The sequence below is a fragment of the Myodes glareolus genome, chromosome 6 (genome assembly GCF_982192425.1).
Source record: "Myodes glareolus chromosome 6, mMyoGla1.1, whole genome shotgun sequence".
Lineage (NCBI taxonomy): Eukaryota > Metazoa > Chordata > Mammalia > Rodentia > Cricetidae > Myodes > Myodes glareolus.
In genome coordinates this window covers 21,800,768-21,820,573 of record NC_142031.1, presented here as the reverse complement: position 1 = coordinate 21,820,573, position 19,806 = coordinate 21,800,768, and the positions used below count along the sequence as shown (strand labels likewise).

Genomic DNA, 19,806 nt, shown 5'->3' with positions numbered 1-19,806 from the left:
TCTAATGTATTCTTGGATTCGGTTTGCCAGTATTTTATTGAGAATTATTGCGTCGATGTTCATGAGTGAGATTGGCCTGTAATTATCTTTCTTGGTTGTGTCTTTGTGTGGTTTTGGTATTAGGATAACTGTAGCTTTATAAAAGGAGTTTGACAATGACTCTTCTGTTTCTATATTGTGGAATACATTAAGGAGTATAGGTATTAGCTCTTCCTGGAAGTTCTGGTAGAATTCTGCATTGAAACCATCTGGTCCTGGGCTTTTTTTGGTAGGGAGATTTTTGAAAACAGCTTCTAATTCTTCACGACTAACAGTTCTATTTAGATTGTTCACCTGTTCTTGGTTCAACTTTGGTATATAGTACTTATCTAAAAAAGTCTATTTCTTTTACATTTTCAACTTTGTGGCATATAAACTTTCATAGTAAGATCTAATGATTCTCTGAATTTCCTCTGTGTCTGTGGTTATGTCACCTTTTCATTTCTGATCTTATTAATTTGCATGTTCTTTCTCTGCCATTTGATTAGTTTGGATAGGGGTTTGTCAATCTTGTTGATTTTCTCCAAGAACCAGCTTTTTGTATCATTGATTCTTTGGATTGTTTTCTGTGTTTCCATTTTGTTGATTTCAGCCCTCAGTCTGATTATTTCCAGTCTTCTACTCCTCCTGGGTGGGTCTTCTTCTTTTTTTCTAGCGTTTTAAGGTTTGCTGATAAGCCTCCAATATGTGCTTTCTCTGTTTTCTTTAATTGGGCACTTAGTGCTATGAACTTTCCTCTTAGCACTGCTTTCATTGTGTCCCATAGGTTTGAGTATGTTGTGTCTTTATTTTGGTTATATTCAAGGAACACTTTAATTTCTTTCTTTATTTCTTCCTTGACCCAGGGGTGATTTAGTAGTTGACTGTTCAACTTCCATGAGTTTGTTGGCTTCCTGGGGATAGCGCTGTCGTTGAATTCTAACTTTAATCCATGGTGATCTGTCAAGACACAGGCAGTTACTAAATTTTTGTATCTGGGGAAGTTTGCTTTGTTACCAAGTATGTGGTCAATTTTTGAGAAGGTTCCGGGGGCAGCAGAGAAGAAGGTATATTCTTTCCTATTTGGGTGGAATGTTCTATAGATATCTGTTAAGTCCATTTGATTCAATACCTCCAACAATTCTCTTATTTCTCTGTTGGGTTTCTGTCTGATTGATCTGTCCATTGGTGAGAGAGGTGTGTTGAAGTCTCCTACTATTAGTGTGTGTGGTTTGATGACTGCCTTGAGTTCTGAAAGTTTTTCTTTCACATAAGTGGGTGCTTTTATATTAGTGGCATAGATATTCAGGATTGAGACTTCCTCCTGATGAATTGTTCCTGTTATGAGTATGAAATGTCCATCTCTATCTCTTCTGATAGATTTTAGTTTGAAGTCAATTTTGCTAGATATTAGAATGGCCACACCTGCTAGTTTCTTAGGTCTGTTTGCTTGGAAAACCTTTTCCCAGCCCTTCACTCTGAGTAGATGTCTGTCTTTGTGGTTGAGGTGTGTTTTGTAAACAGTAGAATGTTGGATCCTGGATCCTGTTTTCGTATCCAATCCCTAAGTCTGTGCGTTTTTATAAGTGAATTGAGTCCATTGATATTAAGTGATATTAATGACCAGTGGTTGTTGACTCCGGTTATTTTTGGGGGGGGTGTAGTGGAGTGTATGCTTTTCCCTTCTTTGAGTTGTGCTTGTGAAGGGTCACTAGATGTCTGAGTTATTGTAGGCGGTGTTGGGAATGTTGGAATCCTTGCGTTGTGATTTGCCTTCTAATACTTTCTGTAAGGCTGGATTTGTAGCTATGTAATGTTTAAATTTTTTTTATCCTGGAATATTTTGTTTTCTCCGTTGATAGTGAATGATAGCTTGGCTGGGTATAGTAGTATGGGCTTGCATCCGTTGTCTCTTAGTTTCTGCAGTACCTCTATCCAGGACCTTCTGGGTTTCATTGTTTCCATAGAGAAGTCTGGTGTAAGTCTGATAGGCTTACCATTATAAGTTACTTGATCTTTTTCCTTTGCAGCTCTTAATATTCTCTCTTTAATCTGAATGTTTTTTGTTTTGATTATTATATGGCGAGGGGATGTTTGTTTTTGATCCAGCCTATTCGGTGTTCTGTATGCTTCTTGAACATTTATAGGGATATCGTTCTTTAGGTTGGGGAAGTTTTCTTCTATAATTTGGTTGAATATATTTTCTGGACCTTTGATCTGCAATTCTTCTCCTTCTTCTACCCCTATTATTCTTAGATTTGGTTTTTTTATTGTGTCCCACATTTCCTGAATGTTTTGTGATGAGAATTTGTTGGATTTGCTGTTTTCTTTGGTCAGAGCATTTAATTTCTCTATGGTGTCCTCAGAGTCTGATATTCTTTCTTCTATCTCTTTTATTCTGTTGGTTATGCTTGTTTCTGAAGTCTCTATTCGTTTACCTAGATTTTCCATAGCCAGCCGGCCCTCGACTTGTGATTTCTTCATTGACTCCATTTCAGTTTTCAAATCTTGAACTGTTTCCATTACCTGTTTGATTGTTTTTTTTTTTTTTGGTTTCCCAGAATTTCCTTTACAGATTTACTCATTTCTTCAAACTTTTTGGTATATTTCTCTTCCATTTCTTTACTCATTTCCTCAATCTTTTTGTTATACTTATCTTCCATTTTTTTATGGCAGATTTTCACCTCCTGTTTAAGTTCCTCAATTATATTTTCATAAAGATCCGCTTAGAGTTGATTTCTTCTATTTCTTCTGAAGTAGGGTGTTCAAATCTTCTAGTTTCGTGATCCCTGGATTCTGGAGATGTCATGTTGCCTTTCATGTTGTTGGAGGAATTCTTGCATTGTTGCCTTCCCATCTCCTCCTCTCTGGATGAAACTTCTCAACAATCTCTGGATAGGACTCCTCTGCACTCTCTGAATAGAACTCCTCAACACTCTCTGGATAGGACTCCTCAGCACTCTCTGGACAGAACTCTTCAACACTCTCTGGATAGAGCTCCTCAGCACTGCAGCAGGGATAGCTGGTATTTCCAGGACCCAGGAGACAAAAGGGCGGTAGCAGTGGGGGCAGGTAGGTGTCCCGTGGAACACTGAAGACCCTGCCGCAGAAGCTGAGGGGGGAAGGGCTGTGCTCTCTTCCGGGACAGAGCATCCAGGCGAGCACCCACTCACCTCTCCGGATAGATCTTCTCAGCACTACAGCAGGGATAACTGTTATTTCAAGGACCCAGGAGACAAAAGGGCCGGTGTTCTCGTTTTTAACAACTAAGTAAACTAGGGACACCTAGGTTGTTTCCAAGTAATGGCTATAAGATATAAAGCTGCTATGAACATAGTTGAGCAAATGTTCTTGTGGTACAATGAGCATCCTTTGGGTGTATTCCCAAGGGCAGTAGAGCTGGGACTTGTGGTAGGTGATTCTCAGTTTTCTGAGGAACCACCCCTGACTTCCAAAGTGGCTGTACAACTTTGTACTCCCACCAGCAATGGAGAAGCATTCCCCTGCTCCACCTCTATAGTATTGAGTAGCAGCAAACAGCTTCCTGCCTGGCTCCCAGCTGCCCAACCAGTTTAAGCCCCAAAATAATCACATGGAAATTGTATTAATTTAGACATTGCCTGGCCCATTAGTTCTAACCTCTTATTGGATAACTCTTACATATTCATTTAACGCATATCTAGTAATCTGTGTATCACCATGGGGTTGTGGCTTACCGGGAAAGATTTAGCATGTCTGACCTGGTGGTTGGCTCCATGGCAACTCTATTTTGCTCTGCCTTCTTTCCCCCAGCATTCTGTTCTGTCTACTCTGCTTATCTAAGCTTTGTCCTATCAAAAGGCCAAGGCAGTTTTCTTTATTCAATCAAAGAAAGCACCACATTGAAAGAAGACCCTCCTACACCACACATCTTCTCTAGTATGAGCTGTCGCTTGTGATTATGATCTTGGCCATTCTCACAGGTATAAGGTGGAATCTTTGGGTCATTTTGACTTGTGTTTCCCTGATGGCTAAGGATGTTGAAGTCTCCATAGGTGTTTCTTGGCCATTTGAGATTCTTCTGTTGAGATTCTCTGTTTAGATCTGTACCCCACTTGTTAATGTGGTTACTTGGATTGTTGATATCTAGTTTCTTGAGTTCTTTATACATTTTGGAAATCAGCCCAATGAACATGAGAGAACTAATCTCAAACTCATTGGCACAGGAGACAACTTCCTCATGAGGATACCAATGGCACAGGTGCTAAGATGGACAATTAGTAAATGGAACTTCATGAACTTGAAAAGTTTCTGGAATGCAAAAGACACCTTCAATAGGGCAAAACGGCTGCCACAGAACAGGAATAGTCTCCAGCAAACCATCATCTGAACAAGGACTGATTTCCAAACTTTACTCACTTCTTGAATTCTGAAATAGATTTCAGAAATCAGAGAACAGAGAAATCAACAATACTTGGAAACCAGGTACTCCATGGGAGGACTGACACAGGAACAGGCTCTTAGTCTACATGATGGAAGAGGACCCTCGAAGCCAGGGGATGTCATGTGACACCCATATCTCCACAAGCCAGAGACGCAACACAGTGAATGAAATTGGTATGAATTAAATCTAAGGAGTAAAATGAGCAAAGTTAGGGTTGTCTTTTTGGTGAAAACTTTCTACTCCATGGGAAAATTGACCCATGGGGAGGCTGCTTGTCATTTATTTAGAGACTGAATCCTTTTATGACAGAGAACTTATTAGGAGGCCCAGTAGGGCAACATCCCAAAACACATCATGGTGATGCAATTTGTCCAAATTTAGTCTAAGGAGTTAGTGAGAAAACTTAGGGTTGTTGATTTGGTGCCTATTTTCTGATCCATCCTTAAAGTGTGGCAAAGCAGCTCAATAGCTTGTGCACAACCCTCCCCAGATGCCTATTATCCAGCACAGAGTCAGTACTGTGACAGGCAGGCATGGTGCTCCACTGGGATGCCACATTTCCGTGCTCCGCACTGGGAACTTGTCAACATCGACACACACTAAAATTACAAACGGCAGAGATGCATTAAAACCCTCACTATGTAAGACTGTTCAGGGTCTCCTCAGGCTGAATCCTTCCCTGCCACGTCCATCTGGGTAAGTGCTCTGCACACAGGTGCAGACTCAGAAGGTGGTCGGGTCCCAGGCAGGCTGTGGGAGAAGGAGCAGTGAATTTTTAATGTAAATATTCCTGTTGACTGTGTCAGCATTCATATTATATGTGTGTGCTTTTGCAAGCATATCATCAGAGAATTGACATTTTTTCACATTTTAATTATAAATCCTTTTAGCATCTGTGATTGTCATATTTCAAATATGAGTATTATAAGTGACTTTTGAAGATTGGGTAATTAAAAGTAGTTTTGGGATCTTTTGAAGTGAGTCCCAGACGAATTTCATATCTTAGAGAATATTCTCTTATTGCTACAAAGCATCTCCATGTTTTCTTGTTATATTTGTGTCCCTCAATTCACCTTCAGAAGTTACCAACTTGTGGTGCTGGTGCCTGCTGAGACTTTAGAAGTTAAGAAATGTCAGCGAGGGATCATGGAGATGAGGCTGCTAACAACAGAACGCCCAGCACACAGAGAATATGATGATCTCTCTGGACCCTGAGGAACCAGGAATTGGTAAATGCAGAGCTTGTGGAAAGCAATCTTTATGTTCTATTAATTGAAATAAAAATCACTTCCAATTCCTCAGCTAGGGGAAATTCATGCCCCTTCCTCTCTTCAGAGAAGCCGATGGGACAGACTGTCTCATCCATTCCTTTGCTCAATGCATAGCTTCCATGTTTTTCCAAACTGCACTTTTTTCTAGAGAGATAAAGCCATACATCCATACTTCTATTGTTACTTTTACAGTACATGAGAAAAGGAGGACAAAACCACTTAGGGAGAAATCCGGTCTCAGCTATGACTGTGTGAGGAGGGTCAGGAAGGCAGGTTCTTCTGCAGCTCATGTGAGTTTCCAAGAGCTGAAAGCGGAGTCTGCGGTCAAGCTCTCCAGATTTCTCTCTCTCATCTTAAAGGAAAGCTGCTCTACTTCAATTTCTGGAGGGGTATGCAAACAATTAGTTAGCATTTTGGCTACAGGTTTGAGCCCTAGAAAAGCCAATAAACATTTCAATTACAAAAATAAGTGTGAGGTCTAATTTCGGCAGTTTTGCAGAAATAGCTGTCATTTCTTACCCCAAATATTTTTCGTGATTTTGCTCATCCTATTACTGATGCTGAATTACTTCTAAGCCTCTCTGAACACAGAGCTGGCATCTGCTTGGTGATGGTTTTCCTTTCCTGATACATCAACCTCTCTCTAGTGTAGTTCCAGCTTTGCAGGTAGAACTGTGCACCACACAGAAGGTACTGCTCTCCCCTCCTCCTAAGCCCACATGTAGGAGGCAGGAGCAGTTTCCCTTTCCAAACCACACAATGTATTTTGTATTGTCTTACAGCAGGGGTGAGAATGATGACCACATTCTAAAGGTGTGTTGCTGCATTTTGATCATAGTGTACACCTGAGATTGTGTTAATTACATGAAATCCTGACGTCAGGAGATGGATCCAGTGGCTAGTTGACAGGAATTAGCCATAGAGGGTAAAGAGGTAGGGCATTTGTAAAATCATAAGATTTAAATTTAGATAAAAACAGGAAAGGTGAGCTGTATGCAGATGGCAAAATTGAGGGCACAGTTTTATGAAATTAAGGGTGGACAGGTACCCCTCAACCCTCATATAAACCATGCTCTGTTAGCTTTCAACTCCAGATGAGGGGTGGGCCGTATATATGCTATAGAGAAGGAAGCAGCCATTACTCCTGACTCTCTTCTCCCTGGATGCAGTGCACACAAGGGCTGTAGGCACCCAGCTTGAACTATGGACTGCAAAGGTATCTTCTTTCCTTTCCACTATATACTTCATTCCAGATCACAAGTTCTGGTCATTGTCCTGACCTCTGGTCACGGGTTGGAGGTCTATTTGATGATGTCATCAATCTCAGGTTGTCTATGATTTGGGTAAAGACAGAATGATGCAGTATCTACAGTCATGGCTTCCTGGCTCTGTTCAGTAAAGGGAGGGGATTCTAGCTGTGTTGTACTGGGCAGTTGAAGCCTTCACAGCCATTTCTAGCAGAAAATGCCCAGGAAACTTCTGGAGATTTCTTCATCCCAGTGAGTTTTATTTTTCTCTTTTTTTCTTAAGCCTCTCCGCCTTCTTCCCTTATATGGCCTTTTCACATGGTACCTATTTCACAAAGCCCCATCATTGGTTTTCTTAAGCCCTTCTATTCAGAATACCAACCCTTTCTCTTTGCATGATACAATAGGCCATCCCATCACCATCCCAGAATATTCCCTTTCAAGTTCCATGTTTGAGAAGTGCTTCTTAAATCACCTTGCTGAGGTCATAGAATATCTGTTGTGTCTGCTGATCACAAAGACCATGCTGAGCTGGGTAGATGTGGACTGAAGTGCCTGATCTGGGATCGTAGGACATGCTATGAGAGTTTGTTTCCTAAAGGATGCACAATTCAGAGAATGCTCTCTGTGTCAGTGACACATTAGCCAAGATGGCAGAATCTTTCTTTGCAGGACTTTGTAATATATAAAGAATTTGACACCATGCATTCTTTGATGTAGAAATGGAATGGATGCAATAGGGTGTCCTACAAAATGTGGATGTAGTGTGTAACTAGAGGGAGTTGTGTGTCCCCTGGCAAACTGGTACCCATCTTTATAGGAAATCATGTCCCCTGTGCTTTGTAGAAAGGAAGAGAAATTTCTCTTGGTGCTGTGAAATTCCACTTCCAGTAAAGCTCTTCCAGTTGTTTCAAAGCAGGGTTCTCTGAAGTCAAGATGTTGAGAATATCACTGAGGGATCAAGGCCTCTGTACCTGCCTTGCTTTTGAAGAACTTAAGATTTCAGGGCTGTGGTTTCTGAAGTGACCGTGAACATGAGGTTTTACAGGTAATGAGACACAGCACATAGGAGTTTGACAATGAGATGTCTGTATAAGTTAAAGGTTTTCTCTCTCCATCTTCTCTTTCTCGCTCTTCTCTTTACACTTTATTGTTTTATGAACTAAAAAGAGCTCAGTAAGAACTGGGTATTCTTCAGTAATACCATGCTACATACCAAGGCTAAAATGTATGTTTCAGATTTGCTTGGCTTTAGATTTTTATTTTATTTGATTATTTGTTTTTCTTTATATATGTATTGTAAATAAATGAATGCTTTTTCTACATGTACACCCGTACATCAAAATCAGGTGTCAGATCCCATGGGGTTAAAGCTAAAGACAGTTGTGAGCCACTATGTGGCTACTGGAAATTGAACTCACGACCTCTGGTAGAGTGGCCAGTGCTCTAAATCGCTGAGCAATCTCTACTGCCCAGAATTTTAGCTTATTTTTAGTTCCGTTTGTGTGTGTGTGTGTGTGTGTGTGTGTGTGTGTGTGTGTGTCTTCACACATGTCTGCAGAAAATTATTTTCTTCTCTTTACTTGGGAAAATTGATCTTTTTTGTCCTTTCCTTCTCCTCTATTGACTGGGACCTGAGAAATACCTTTATATGTTATAGGAACAATTACAATTAAATGGAAATAATTTAATAAAACTATTAAGCCAAGATGCTATTGCTATATAGAATACCCAGTCTATTTATCTGGCAAATTAATTAACTCTTCTTGTGATATTATAGAAGTTTTACATTTGGATATTGTCTTTAAAAAATATTTTCGCCAATTATTCATCACAATTCAGAATTTTTAAATGAACATGTATGTTTATGGATTTGAATATGTTTTCTTCTCCTTAATACCACATGCTCCGGTCACATGGTCTAAATTATTATACGATAGCTTCATCTTATAACCTTAACTTTTAAAATGATATTTCTTTTAATGCCATCTCACTGGACAAACTATAAAATGTTAGTGCTCTCATGTGTGCTAGAAAAACATTGTAGAGTTGGTTCTCTCTCTACCTTCCTATGGGTGCTGAGGATTGTCTCACGATCAAGCTTTCATATCCACCGTCTAAATTTGTGATCCTCATGTCTCCACCCCTTAGGACTAGCCTACCAGCGTGCACCACCACACATGTCTTTGTTGGTTGCATCACCTGCTCTGTATGGATGATGCTACATGAATTTAAACACATGTATTCTATTAGAAACATTCTGCCTACAGACCATTTTACAAACTTCCTGGTCGAAATTTTAGACTCATGACCTTTGAGTCTGGAGAAATAACAGCACTCACTTACAGGAGAGATGACATCAGGATCCTAAGGAGTTCAGCTTTCATGTTGGCTTGGGTGCTTTTCCTTTCTCTGGAACCACATGATAGAATGGCCCTGAAGCTACTATAATGGTACTTCTGTTTGAATTCTCATAGAGTCACTCAGAATTCTCATATTAAATGAGAAAAAAAATTAGAACCTGTCTTTGGATAATATTTGATAGTGACCAAAAGCTTGCTTGTACTGAAACGTGGTCAAGTTGAACAGAGTAACAACAGGATTCAAAAACAAGCACAATGGGGCCCTGTAGAGGTTTGTAAAGATTTACATTGCCCTCACTTTCTTCCCTCATTTCTGTCTTTTTCCTTTCAGGCAGGGACGGAGCTCAACAGTCATTAACAGAGCTGCATTAACTCTCCCATGCTAGACACATAAGCCATACATGAGAAAGGCAGCAGCCAACACTTCCCAGACACCATCATGTGCTGGACATACTTCATGACTGGTGTGGTAGACTTCCTTGCATGTCACTCATGATGTATTCCAGACACAGGAACATGGATGGCCACATGATCAAGAGGAGGTGACTGAAACTCAGCCTCAGAGTCCACAAAGCTACACTCTGAGTCAATGGCAGGTCACTGGGAGAATTTGAAATAGTCTATTTGGGATCACAATTCTCAACATTTGTAATAAAACTTTATTAAGAATATTTGGTAGTAAAGGAACAGAAACAAGAGGGCACTGAAATTAATGACCCTCTCCTTGTCAAGCGCATTGGATGCTCTGTCCTGTGAAGGTGGCATTTCTACTTTATGCAGTCTTCATAATTCAAGTTCAACACAGAAGTGCTGCTTGCATCCCTGAGGATGAGAACTCTGCACAGGAGAACAGGACAGTTCATAGGGAAGCTCTCACACAGCAGTGGGGACGGCAGTGAGCTCTGTGATGCACAGTTGTTGGTTTACATGAATGCCCATGGGCAAGGGAGCTCACAAAGGACAGAGAACCATGACACTGGGAAAGCACTAGGACAATGGGGACAAAGGGTGTCTTCTGAAGTTGGGGTGAGCTGACGTAGAGGATTCCAATGGAGAAGGATGAACTGAGCTCAACAGGTTATGTATTCCCAAGGTGATAACATTGGTTAAGATTCATGGTCCAGGCTGCCTGTGGTGAGGGGTCTATTGCTTTTTCCTGAAAAGGTTTACACTGTGCTTTTTTACCACATAAGATGAATCAGAAGAGCAAGCTGTCCACTTACACTAACATTAGAAACATCTTCTTCTCTGAGACAAGCATTGGGATCTCAGGCAACAGTGTCCTTCTCCTCTTCCATGTCCTCACACTCAGTAGTGAGCACAAGCCCAGACTCACTGACTTGCCCATTGGCTTCTTGGCTGCAATCCACCTACTGATGCTGCTGGTTGCAAGCATCATAGCTACTGATATTTTCATGTTTCATCAAGGATGGGACAACATCACATGTAAATCTCTAATCTTCTTATACAGATTTTTAAGGGGTCTCTCTGTTTGTGCCACCTGCTGGCTGAGTGTGCTCCAAGCCATCACTCTCAGCCCCAGAAACTCCTGCTTAGCAAAGTTCAAAAGGAAATTTTCCCCAGGTCACAACTTGTTGTCCTTGTTTGCCCTTTGTTCTGTCTATTCATCCATTGCCACTTACCTTTTCATCTCTATGGTTAAGACCCCTAATGTGACCTCAGACAACCTACTGTATATGACTGAATCATGCTCTCTCGTACATTTCAGTTTCCCAATGAAATATGTAATGTCCACATTGTTCATCTTCAGGGACATTTTCGTTATGGGTTTCATGATCCTCTCCAGCGGGTACATGCTGATTCTCCTGTGCAGACACAAGAAGCAGGTCCAGCATCTTCACAGCACCAACTCTTCTCTAAAATCATCACCAGAGCAGAGGGCCTCCCGGACCATCCTGCTGCTCTTGTGCTTCTTTGTGCTCATGTGTATCTTGGATAGCTTTATGTCATTTTCAAGGCATATGTTCAAAGATGATCCAATATTCTACTTGACCCAGATTCTTGTGGGCCACAGCTATGCCACTGTCAGTCCATTTGTGTTCATCAGCACTGAAAAGGATATAATTGGCCCTTTTTTGTCTATGTGTGCGAAGACAGTGACTATTTGATGTGTGGGTAAAAAGACTTGTTATGCAAAAGCAATGACCAGAGTGTAATATCGCAGCTTACACAAAGAAGTAGGTTTTGGCCATGCATAAGCACCCGTAACAAGAGAATATAGAGTTAAGAGGATCCTCAGGTTCTGGTACTCAATAGGCAGGATGTGGTGTTAGTGAGAGACTTAGTCTATATGGATAAGAAAGTGAGGAAAAGAGAAGGACACCTGCAATATGAATTCTAATTGGTATTAATAATAAAACCCAGATGAATATACAAAGATTAATGCTGAAGACCAGAGAAACAGGGTGCCAGTCATTAGAGAGCTTTTTTTCATATACTAATACTCAAACTGAGGGGGTTTTCCTTCCCTCAGACTGCATCTCCAGACTGCCTCTGTCTTCACTAAACCACAGACTTTAGTACAGAGGCAAACATAATCAAAATTTTTTGTAAAATATTTATACTTGAATCTTCTAATATGTCGTATAAGTAATTGATGAGCTTCCCATTGATCTCTTGGCCCTATTTCACATATTATTGCTTCTGATCACCGCAGTCATAGCTGCAGACATTGTTTTTCCTGGCAAGGACAGGAACATTATATGTAAATTCCTTGTCTACTTGTACAGAATTTATGGGGCCTCTCCCTGTGTACCACTAACCTGCTTAGAGTCTTCCAGACTGTCATCCTTAGTCCCAGAATCTCCTGTTAAGCAAAGTCAAGCACAAATCTCCCTGTCACATCTCATTGCTCTTCTACCCATGCGTTTCTTTTATGGGTCCATTGACAATCACCTCTTAGTGTCTATTACGACCATACACATTTTGACCTTGGGTAACTATATGTATGGTACCCAATTCTAGGATCTTTTATCCATGAGCTATGTCATGTGAAGTATGTTTTCCACAGTGCTGGCACTCAGAGAGGCCTTTCTTATTAGTCTCATGGCCTTCTCCATCGGGGACATGCTAATTCTCCTGTGCAGGCACAAGAAGCTGTCCCGGCATCTTCACAGCACCAGACTTTCTCCAAAATCATCTCCAGGGATAAGGGACACCCTGACCATCCTGCTGTTCTTCAACATCTTTGTGCTGATGTCCTTCGTGGACAGCATTGTCTCCTGGTCTAGAACTATGTTCCCGGATAATTAAACATTTTACTGCATCCAACCCTTTGTAGTACATAGCTATGCAGCTGTCAGTCCTTTGATGTTTATGAGCACAGAAAAACATATAGATTATTTTTGATGTCCCTGTGTGAGTGGCTGATAAATGTCTCAATATTCAATGATTGCACGTTCCTTTAAGAAGAGCCAATGTGATAGCATTAGAGCTCTCAGTCATGGCATAGTGTCCATGTGCTTCTGTGTACATGAAAATATGAAGTTGATTTTTTTCTATTACAATTATTAACTTTAAGCTATGTGTTAGCAAAAATATGCAACAGAAAGTTAAACCACATGCACTTGGAGATGTGGTAAGACTTATATCTTATATCATACATGTAAGATACATGATATATAACATTGTTTGGTATCTTTCTATCTTTCTCTATATATGAATTTATATATACATAACAATAAGTCTATTTTATTTAATTATTTATTAAACTTTCCACCACTTCCCCGCCTCCCTTTTCCCTCCCCATCCCCATCACTACCTCCTCCTCCCCCTCCCTCTCCTCACCTCCCCCTCCCTCTCTAGTCTTAAGAGCATTCAGGGTTCCTTGTCCCCTGGGAAGTCCAAGGTCCTATCCCATCCATACAGGTCTTTAAAGGTGAACATCCAAACAATCCATGCTCCTGCAGAGTTAGTCCATGCAGTAGAATTAAATCACAATGCCACTGTCCTTGGTCATGTTCCTGCTCCAGCAAGCAACAGAACTTGGCAGCCTCATTCACGTGGTTCTGGTTTCAGAGTCAAGACAGAAGAAAGGGGTTATGGAATCTCCCTAACCCCTAATTAAGGAAATCTGTGAGTTCAGGTATATGTCAGGGGTGTCCATGAATAGAGACCTAGAGAGGCCACTGTGTGAAGTTGCAAAGGTGAAACCTGGAATGCCTCGGAGACTCAAAATATTGGAGATGCCAGAGTCATGGGATACCTAATGGGGAAGCTGCTAACAGGGAGTGGAACCAGCTCAAGGGAAAGAAGCTGTTGTAGTCAACAAGGCTGAAAGGAGTTGAAGGTTTGAGAGCACTTTGACATTTGACTTGCATGGAGATGCAGAGTAAGGAATTTGCTCAGAGGGATTTTGGTCTTGCTTTGGTTCAGTGTTTCCTTACTATGCTCGCTTCAGTGTTCTGGAATGGTGATGTATATCCTGTGCCATTATATGTTGGTAGCATGTGATGAAAGCTTTTTGATTTTGATTTTACAGGGGATTAGGGTTGAAAGTTTCATACATCTCAGAAGAGATTTTGGACTTTGGACTTTTAAACAAGTCTGAGACATTCATAGACTATGAGAATTATTAAAGTTAGACTAAAGGCATTTTGTATTATGATATGGCTTTAAGCCTATGGAGGGCAGGGAATGGTATGTGGTGGTTTGAATAAAATTGTCTCCCATAGGCCCATAGTGAACAACCCTGTTCAGAGGTATGGTATTATTGAAGGAAGTAAGTCGCTGGGCCTGGCTTTGAGGTCTCAGATGCTCCATCCAGGCCTAGTCTTTCAGTCTCTTCTTTCTTCCTGAGGATTAAGATATACAACTCTCAGTGCCTTCTCCAGTGAGAGGCCCAGGTCCCCACAGATTCACTGAGTCCATAGTCCTATCACAACTTGAGCAGCCTGGTTCTGGGTTCACAGCCAAGGAAAGAAACACAACCTGAAAATGGGACTAGAACCAGGGGAAGAAACACTTTGTCCCTGAACCTAGATTCAGAGAAAAGCCCCAGAACCCTGGAACTAGTACCAAAACAACACGCCAAGTCCGTAGATTAAGAGCATACTAAAGATATTTGCGTTGGCCCTATGATTAGGGTTAAGATGATATAAAGAACCAGAAGAGGAAACACATTTTGCCCCAGGAAGCGATGCCATTTCTCTTCCTAAATTGAAATCAGCCAGTATCTGAACATGGAAAATGAACCAATCAGAGCTTCAGGTTGTCACCAGCAGTTGGAAATTCCCCTCAGGCCTGGAAAGCCTCTTGACCTCATCAGAGGGCAGCCAATCCCAAGCTTGGAATTCTAGAATTTTCCCTCATATCACTAAGGGGCAGCCAATCACAATACACTCCTGGTTTTCCTGCTGTGGGTCTCTCTCCTGTGCTGTTCCAGTTGCTGCTGCTGCTGTTGGCTTCACTCTGGCTGTTGCTGCTGCTGCTGCTGCTGCTGCTGCTGTTGCTGCTGCTGCTTCCACTTTGGACAGGCAGAGGGAGCCAAACTACCTCATGAATAAGGACTCATTGTTTTTGCATATGAGTCGGTCTCATGTGATTTGGGTTCTGGAATTCAGGCATAGCTTTTGCTGTGTTGTGTGGGAACCCAAACATCCACTACAACCACCCTCCACTGAGTCCCAAGGCACGAATTAAACAGGTATCTTCCTCTTTTTTCTTCTTTTAGCCCAGGCTACTTAAGCAGGTTGCTCCTGCTAGCCAATCTTTATCCTCCGGACATAAGCAGATGCTGCAAATCTCTGTGTCTGTAGTTAGGGGCTCTTAACCCTGTAAGAGCAACTGGTCAAAAGTCTGGTTAGAAATCTTTTGGATCTGTTGTTGAAGACAGCTAGGCAAGTTGTTTATGAGACAGGATGCAATTCGTATGACTAAGAAAAATTAGGAAGAAAGGGCTTAAGAAGGGTAGAATCCAATTCTGTATCTGTCAATTAGTGATCCATTGGCTAGAGGTATCAAGCTGTTTCTGGTTTTGAAGATCATATGGAGTTGGTGGATCTTGTTTTTCGCTGCTGTAAAAACCTTCGGGGAGCTTTGGGTTACTTGTACTGTGTCTACACTACAGGGTCTAGAGTGTGGGATGGGCAATCTCAGTTATTGAGCATGTTTGATGGACGGGTGACTGTGAGAAATGTTATAGGAAAGCTTACCACTGACACCCATTTTCCATCTGGGGCGCCATGGGTCCCTAGTTAGGATGAAAAGATCCTGTTTTTCAAAAAGGCAGAGTGTTTTCTGGAGGTGGCATCATGTTTCCAGCACTTCCCCGACCCTACCATGTGAGTGGTCTGATTTAACTACTGAGTATGTATTTCCTGGACCTCAAATTCACATACATAGACTCTGCTCTTGATGGGGTTTAGTAGGGAGAAGGGGAAGAGGTAGGGCATGACAGAATAGGGCGGGTCTTGAGTCTTTATGGGTGTGTGAAGCCTCATTCTTCTGGGATGAGAGGCAGACTGGTAGTCTCTATAATTTTAGGGATTTCACCTCTGCTACTTGACAGACATGGGTTAGAGCTACCAATGCAGCCTACTGATTTGTGGTTGGATCAGAAGGGCCTGCACTACAACCCCTATGGTTACTGAAACAATAGCATCTCCTCCTGCTTACATACTCCTTCATATTGGGGAGCCGCCATCAGTGTGCCATGTATAAGTGGCCTGAAGTAGTGCTGTCTCCTTTTCAGTAACATAGAGAGAGAAGGGGAGAGTTAGCTCTGGAAGTTGTAGGGCTGGAACCTGGAGGAGGGCCTGTTGAAGTTTACAGAATGGCTTGCTAACAGGGGTCAGAAGAGGCTAGTGTGAGGGTCAAGGGCAGCTAAACAAAGGTGATGTGCAAGAAGAGTGAAAGAGGGATTTGAAGAGGATAAGAAACTGGACTTTTCTAGGAAATTTCATCTTTTGTAGAAGGGAATGTGAGTCACTGGGTTAACAGATTAACAGCTTTCTGACTGGACATGCTTAACTCCCCTGAAGTTTGGAGAAAGATGGGGCCTTGGGCCTTGGTTATACATTTGATCAGACTTTTAGTTGGATGATTTCAGGAGAGTTTGGGTATCCCACACCTGGGCTTCTTCTTGAGAGGCTGGTAAAGGAAAAATAGTGTCAGATTGTTGGGTTTGGAAGTTGAGGGGAATGACTGGTGATCCTGGGAATAAGCAGAAGTAGGGCACAAGACAATTAAAGGCCCCTATTTGGTTTGGGGTCTCTGTTCACCAAGTGGATGGGACAGGTTGGTACTACAATGGCAGGGTTGATGAGGAGAATACCTCTAAAGATGCAACTAAGTGGTCGGTGTTGTTGGAGGCTGTTCCTGGCTGTCTAGTCTAGAAATAACTGCAAAGAAACTGTATTTATTAAATCACTGTGTGGTCTATTATAGCTCTAGCTTCTTATTGGTCAGCTCTGACATCCTAAACTAACCCATATTCACTAATCTGTGCATCACCATAATGTCGTGGCCTACCAGAGTAGTTAAAGTGGGCTCTAATGGAGGCATCTGTCTCCCATGTGCATCTACATCGCTTCTCACTGGCTCTCTCTACTCTCTCTCTCTCTCTCTCTCTCTCTCTCTCTCTCTCTCTCTCTCTCTTTCTGCCTGTCTGTCTGTCTCTTTCTCCAAATTTCCTGCTTCACGAGAAGTCTGCCAGAGGCTGTGGACCTGTAGTCTGAAGATGGATTCCCCAATGATACAAAAGAACTTTGGGTAACAGTGCAGGCAGTCAGATGTTTCTGTCATTTCTAGAGTTTTGGAAGTTGCTGACAATGCACTTCTATTAACTTAAGTAATATTATGTCCTTCTGGGGTCTTTGATGGAGTTGAAGAATAGATAGTTATAATTATAGTTTTTCTTAGTTATGATAAAAGATACATTTTAACTGTGATTCTTGCTTGATATTTGTTTCATTAGATGTAATTTTACTATGTTAAAGTCAAAATCTTCCTTTAAACAGAACATGGAAAATGGTGTGTGAAGTACTTCTGTATATTTGTTGATTTTATTGGTTAATGGATGAAACTGTTTTGGCCAGTGACTTAGAAGAATAGAGCTAGGCAAGAAAACTAAACTGAATGCTGGGAGAATGAAGTCAGAGTCAATGAGAAGCCACGTGTCTGCTCTCAGGAGACAGAAGCATCAGAAATTTGCCGGTAAGCCACAGTGAAGTGTAGTACACAGATTAATAGAAATTGGTTAATTTAAGATAAAAGTGTTAGCCAGAATTACTCTTAAGCTATTGGTCAAAAGTATTACAATTAATACAGATTTCTGGATGATAATTATGGGAGTCTGGGTAGCCAGGAATCAAACAAGCAGTGGTGTTTGGTTAGCTTGGCAAGGTGGTTATCTTACTGTGACAATAGAGAAACAAGAAGTTAAGGTATTCCCAAGAACTTCATCAAGATTGAAAAAGTGGCCTTGTATCGAGATGTAAGGAGATGTACCACCCAGATGCAGTGATGGTTCCCTGAGGCTTCCTGTTAGAAACAATAGTAGTTTGGACAAAGGACTATAGGTCCTGTTGTTCATCCATGGACAGACCACGGAGGTTGACCTAAGGGCATTCTGGGATTGATATCCTCATGTTCCTCATGGCATGCGGACAGTCAATGCCTCAATGTCCTTCTTGATGGCACCTTAGATTTAGACTGGGTAGTTTATGACCTACCCTCCTTGGATCCTGGACCCAGTGACCCTCCTGACCACATTTTTAACAAGGATGTGAAGGTTCTTGGTCTTTTGTGCTTCTGCGTGGGCCAGCTCAGAGTCTTTAGCCATCATCAGGTACTTTTGTTTATGGGCTTTTTCATCTCTTCCATGATACAACTTAAAGGCCACAGCTAAATCTTATGACTGTGAAATCAGGGGTCCTCTCTGTAAATATTTAAGTTTAGCCTTAATATCAGGGAAACTCTGAGAGAAGATGTGGGTCATAAGAAGTTGCTTTCCTTCTGGAGTCTCTGAATCCAGGTTCCTATTGTAAGAGGGCCCCTGTATGGCAGTTGAACTGAGATATTTTTCCTGGATGACCTTGTGGACCTTTTTATAATTTACATCTTTAAAGGCAGCCATGTGGAGACCAGCTAGGAATGGGGTTGGTTTAGATCTGGGAGGTACAGGAGATCCTACAGCAGAGCAAGAATGAGTAGCAGGAAGACTAAGGGATGTCGCTGGACTGAAAGTGTGTGCCAGGTAGAGTTGAAGTGGACCAATCTGTCACTTAGGAGGGTAAAGGGAAGTTGAAGATTCCAGAAGAGAGGGAGCTATGGGCTTTTTGTCTATAGTGGAGAGACTTATTAGCTGGATCAATGGTAACAGTTCCATTCTGTTCTGATTTCATAGCTAACAGGATCTTGGTGGGAAAACAGAAGACAAAGAGAAGGCTTGGAGCCAAGGAACGAAAAAGCATTAACATAGAGGGTGTCTTTTCATTTACCCATTAGATCCCAATAGTTATAAAGATCCTGAAGAATATTTGAATCTAGTCTGCCATTCGTTAAATGGCCATTTAGATTGGTTATCTAAGGGCTAGTGATGTCCAACTTTATTGAAAAGGTGATCAGGTTTAGGGGATTTCAAATTGTGTGCCATGTGTAAAGGCTTGAGATTTTCTAGGAGGCATGCCAAAGGGGAATGTAGGGTATGGAATGCTGAGTTCCCATGGATGAGAGAATTTGGAGAAAAGGTCATTGCTGCCTGTAGGTGCAGGCATTCTCTGAACTCAGGGAGGACTGAATAAAGACAAAGCCATTCAGATTGTCATCATACAACTCAATGGGAGTCAAATGTAGCAAACTTAGCCTGGCTAATCAGGTAAGAGACTCAGGTGCTTGGTATCAGGGCTTCCGTATAGATGAGCGGTGAAAGAAAACGGGGCTTTAGGGGGAGGGTCTCATCCACAGGAAAGGACTGGGAAAAGGGAGACTTCTGTGTCTTCTTTTTGTGGGAAGAGAGGAGGAGAGGACAGGAAGTGATGCTGTAACCCATCTGGGCCTATGAAAACTGCCAGATTGCAGCTTCAAGGTTTGGGAGTATGGGCAGGGGAAGAGGACCAACTGTAGCTTCAAAGGCTGTGTCTGGGGTACCTCCACTTTCAAGAGTACTAGAGGGATGCAAGAAACTCAACAGTCTCTTCTCAGAGCCATGGAAATGTTTGTACCAACCAAAGAGGGAACTCACTGAATTCTTGCTGTTTAATGAAATGCTGAATGATTCGTGAGCCAGAAGGTGAATCTATTGTAGATGGACTGGTGAGAGGGGAGAGGGTCCCAGTGCGGCTCAAACCCCAAGGTGAGAGCTGATTCACCAAGGGAGTATATCGCGGGTTTCAGCACCAAAAGGTAGGGATGTGTGAGTGTTATAGCTATGAGCTGCAAAGATATCAGGAAGCCAGGCTCTACTTAGAGCGACAGTAGGACAACTCTGGAAGGGTATAGCCATAATAGGACTGTTCTGGAGG

At 41.8% G+C, this 19,806-nt stretch overlaps 1 protein-coding gene and 1 pseudogene across 1 annotated transcript; both read left to right on the top strand.

The window, feature by feature from the left end:
- Window positions 1-10,515: 10,515 nt before the first annotated feature.
- Window positions 10,516-11,451, top strand: LOC148121675 (vomeronasal type-1 receptor 48-like). The gene has a single exon (XM_087907543.1). The coding sequence runs from the start codon at window positions 10,516-10,518 to the stop codon at window positions 11,449-11,451; it is 936 nt and encodes a 311-aa protein (XP_087763669.1).
- Window positions 11,452-11,604: 153 nt separating this feature from the next.
- On the top strand, window positions 11,605-12,750 carry LOC148121674 (vomeronasal type-1 receptor 94-like; annotated as a pseudogene).
- The last annotated feature ends 7,056 nt before the right edge of the window (window positions 12,751-19,806 follow it).

Coding starts and splice junctions, on each gene's coding strand:
- LOC148121675 (XM_087907543.1), top strand. CDS start 10,516: ATGAATCAGAAGAGCAAGCTGTCCACTTACACTAACATTAGAAACATC.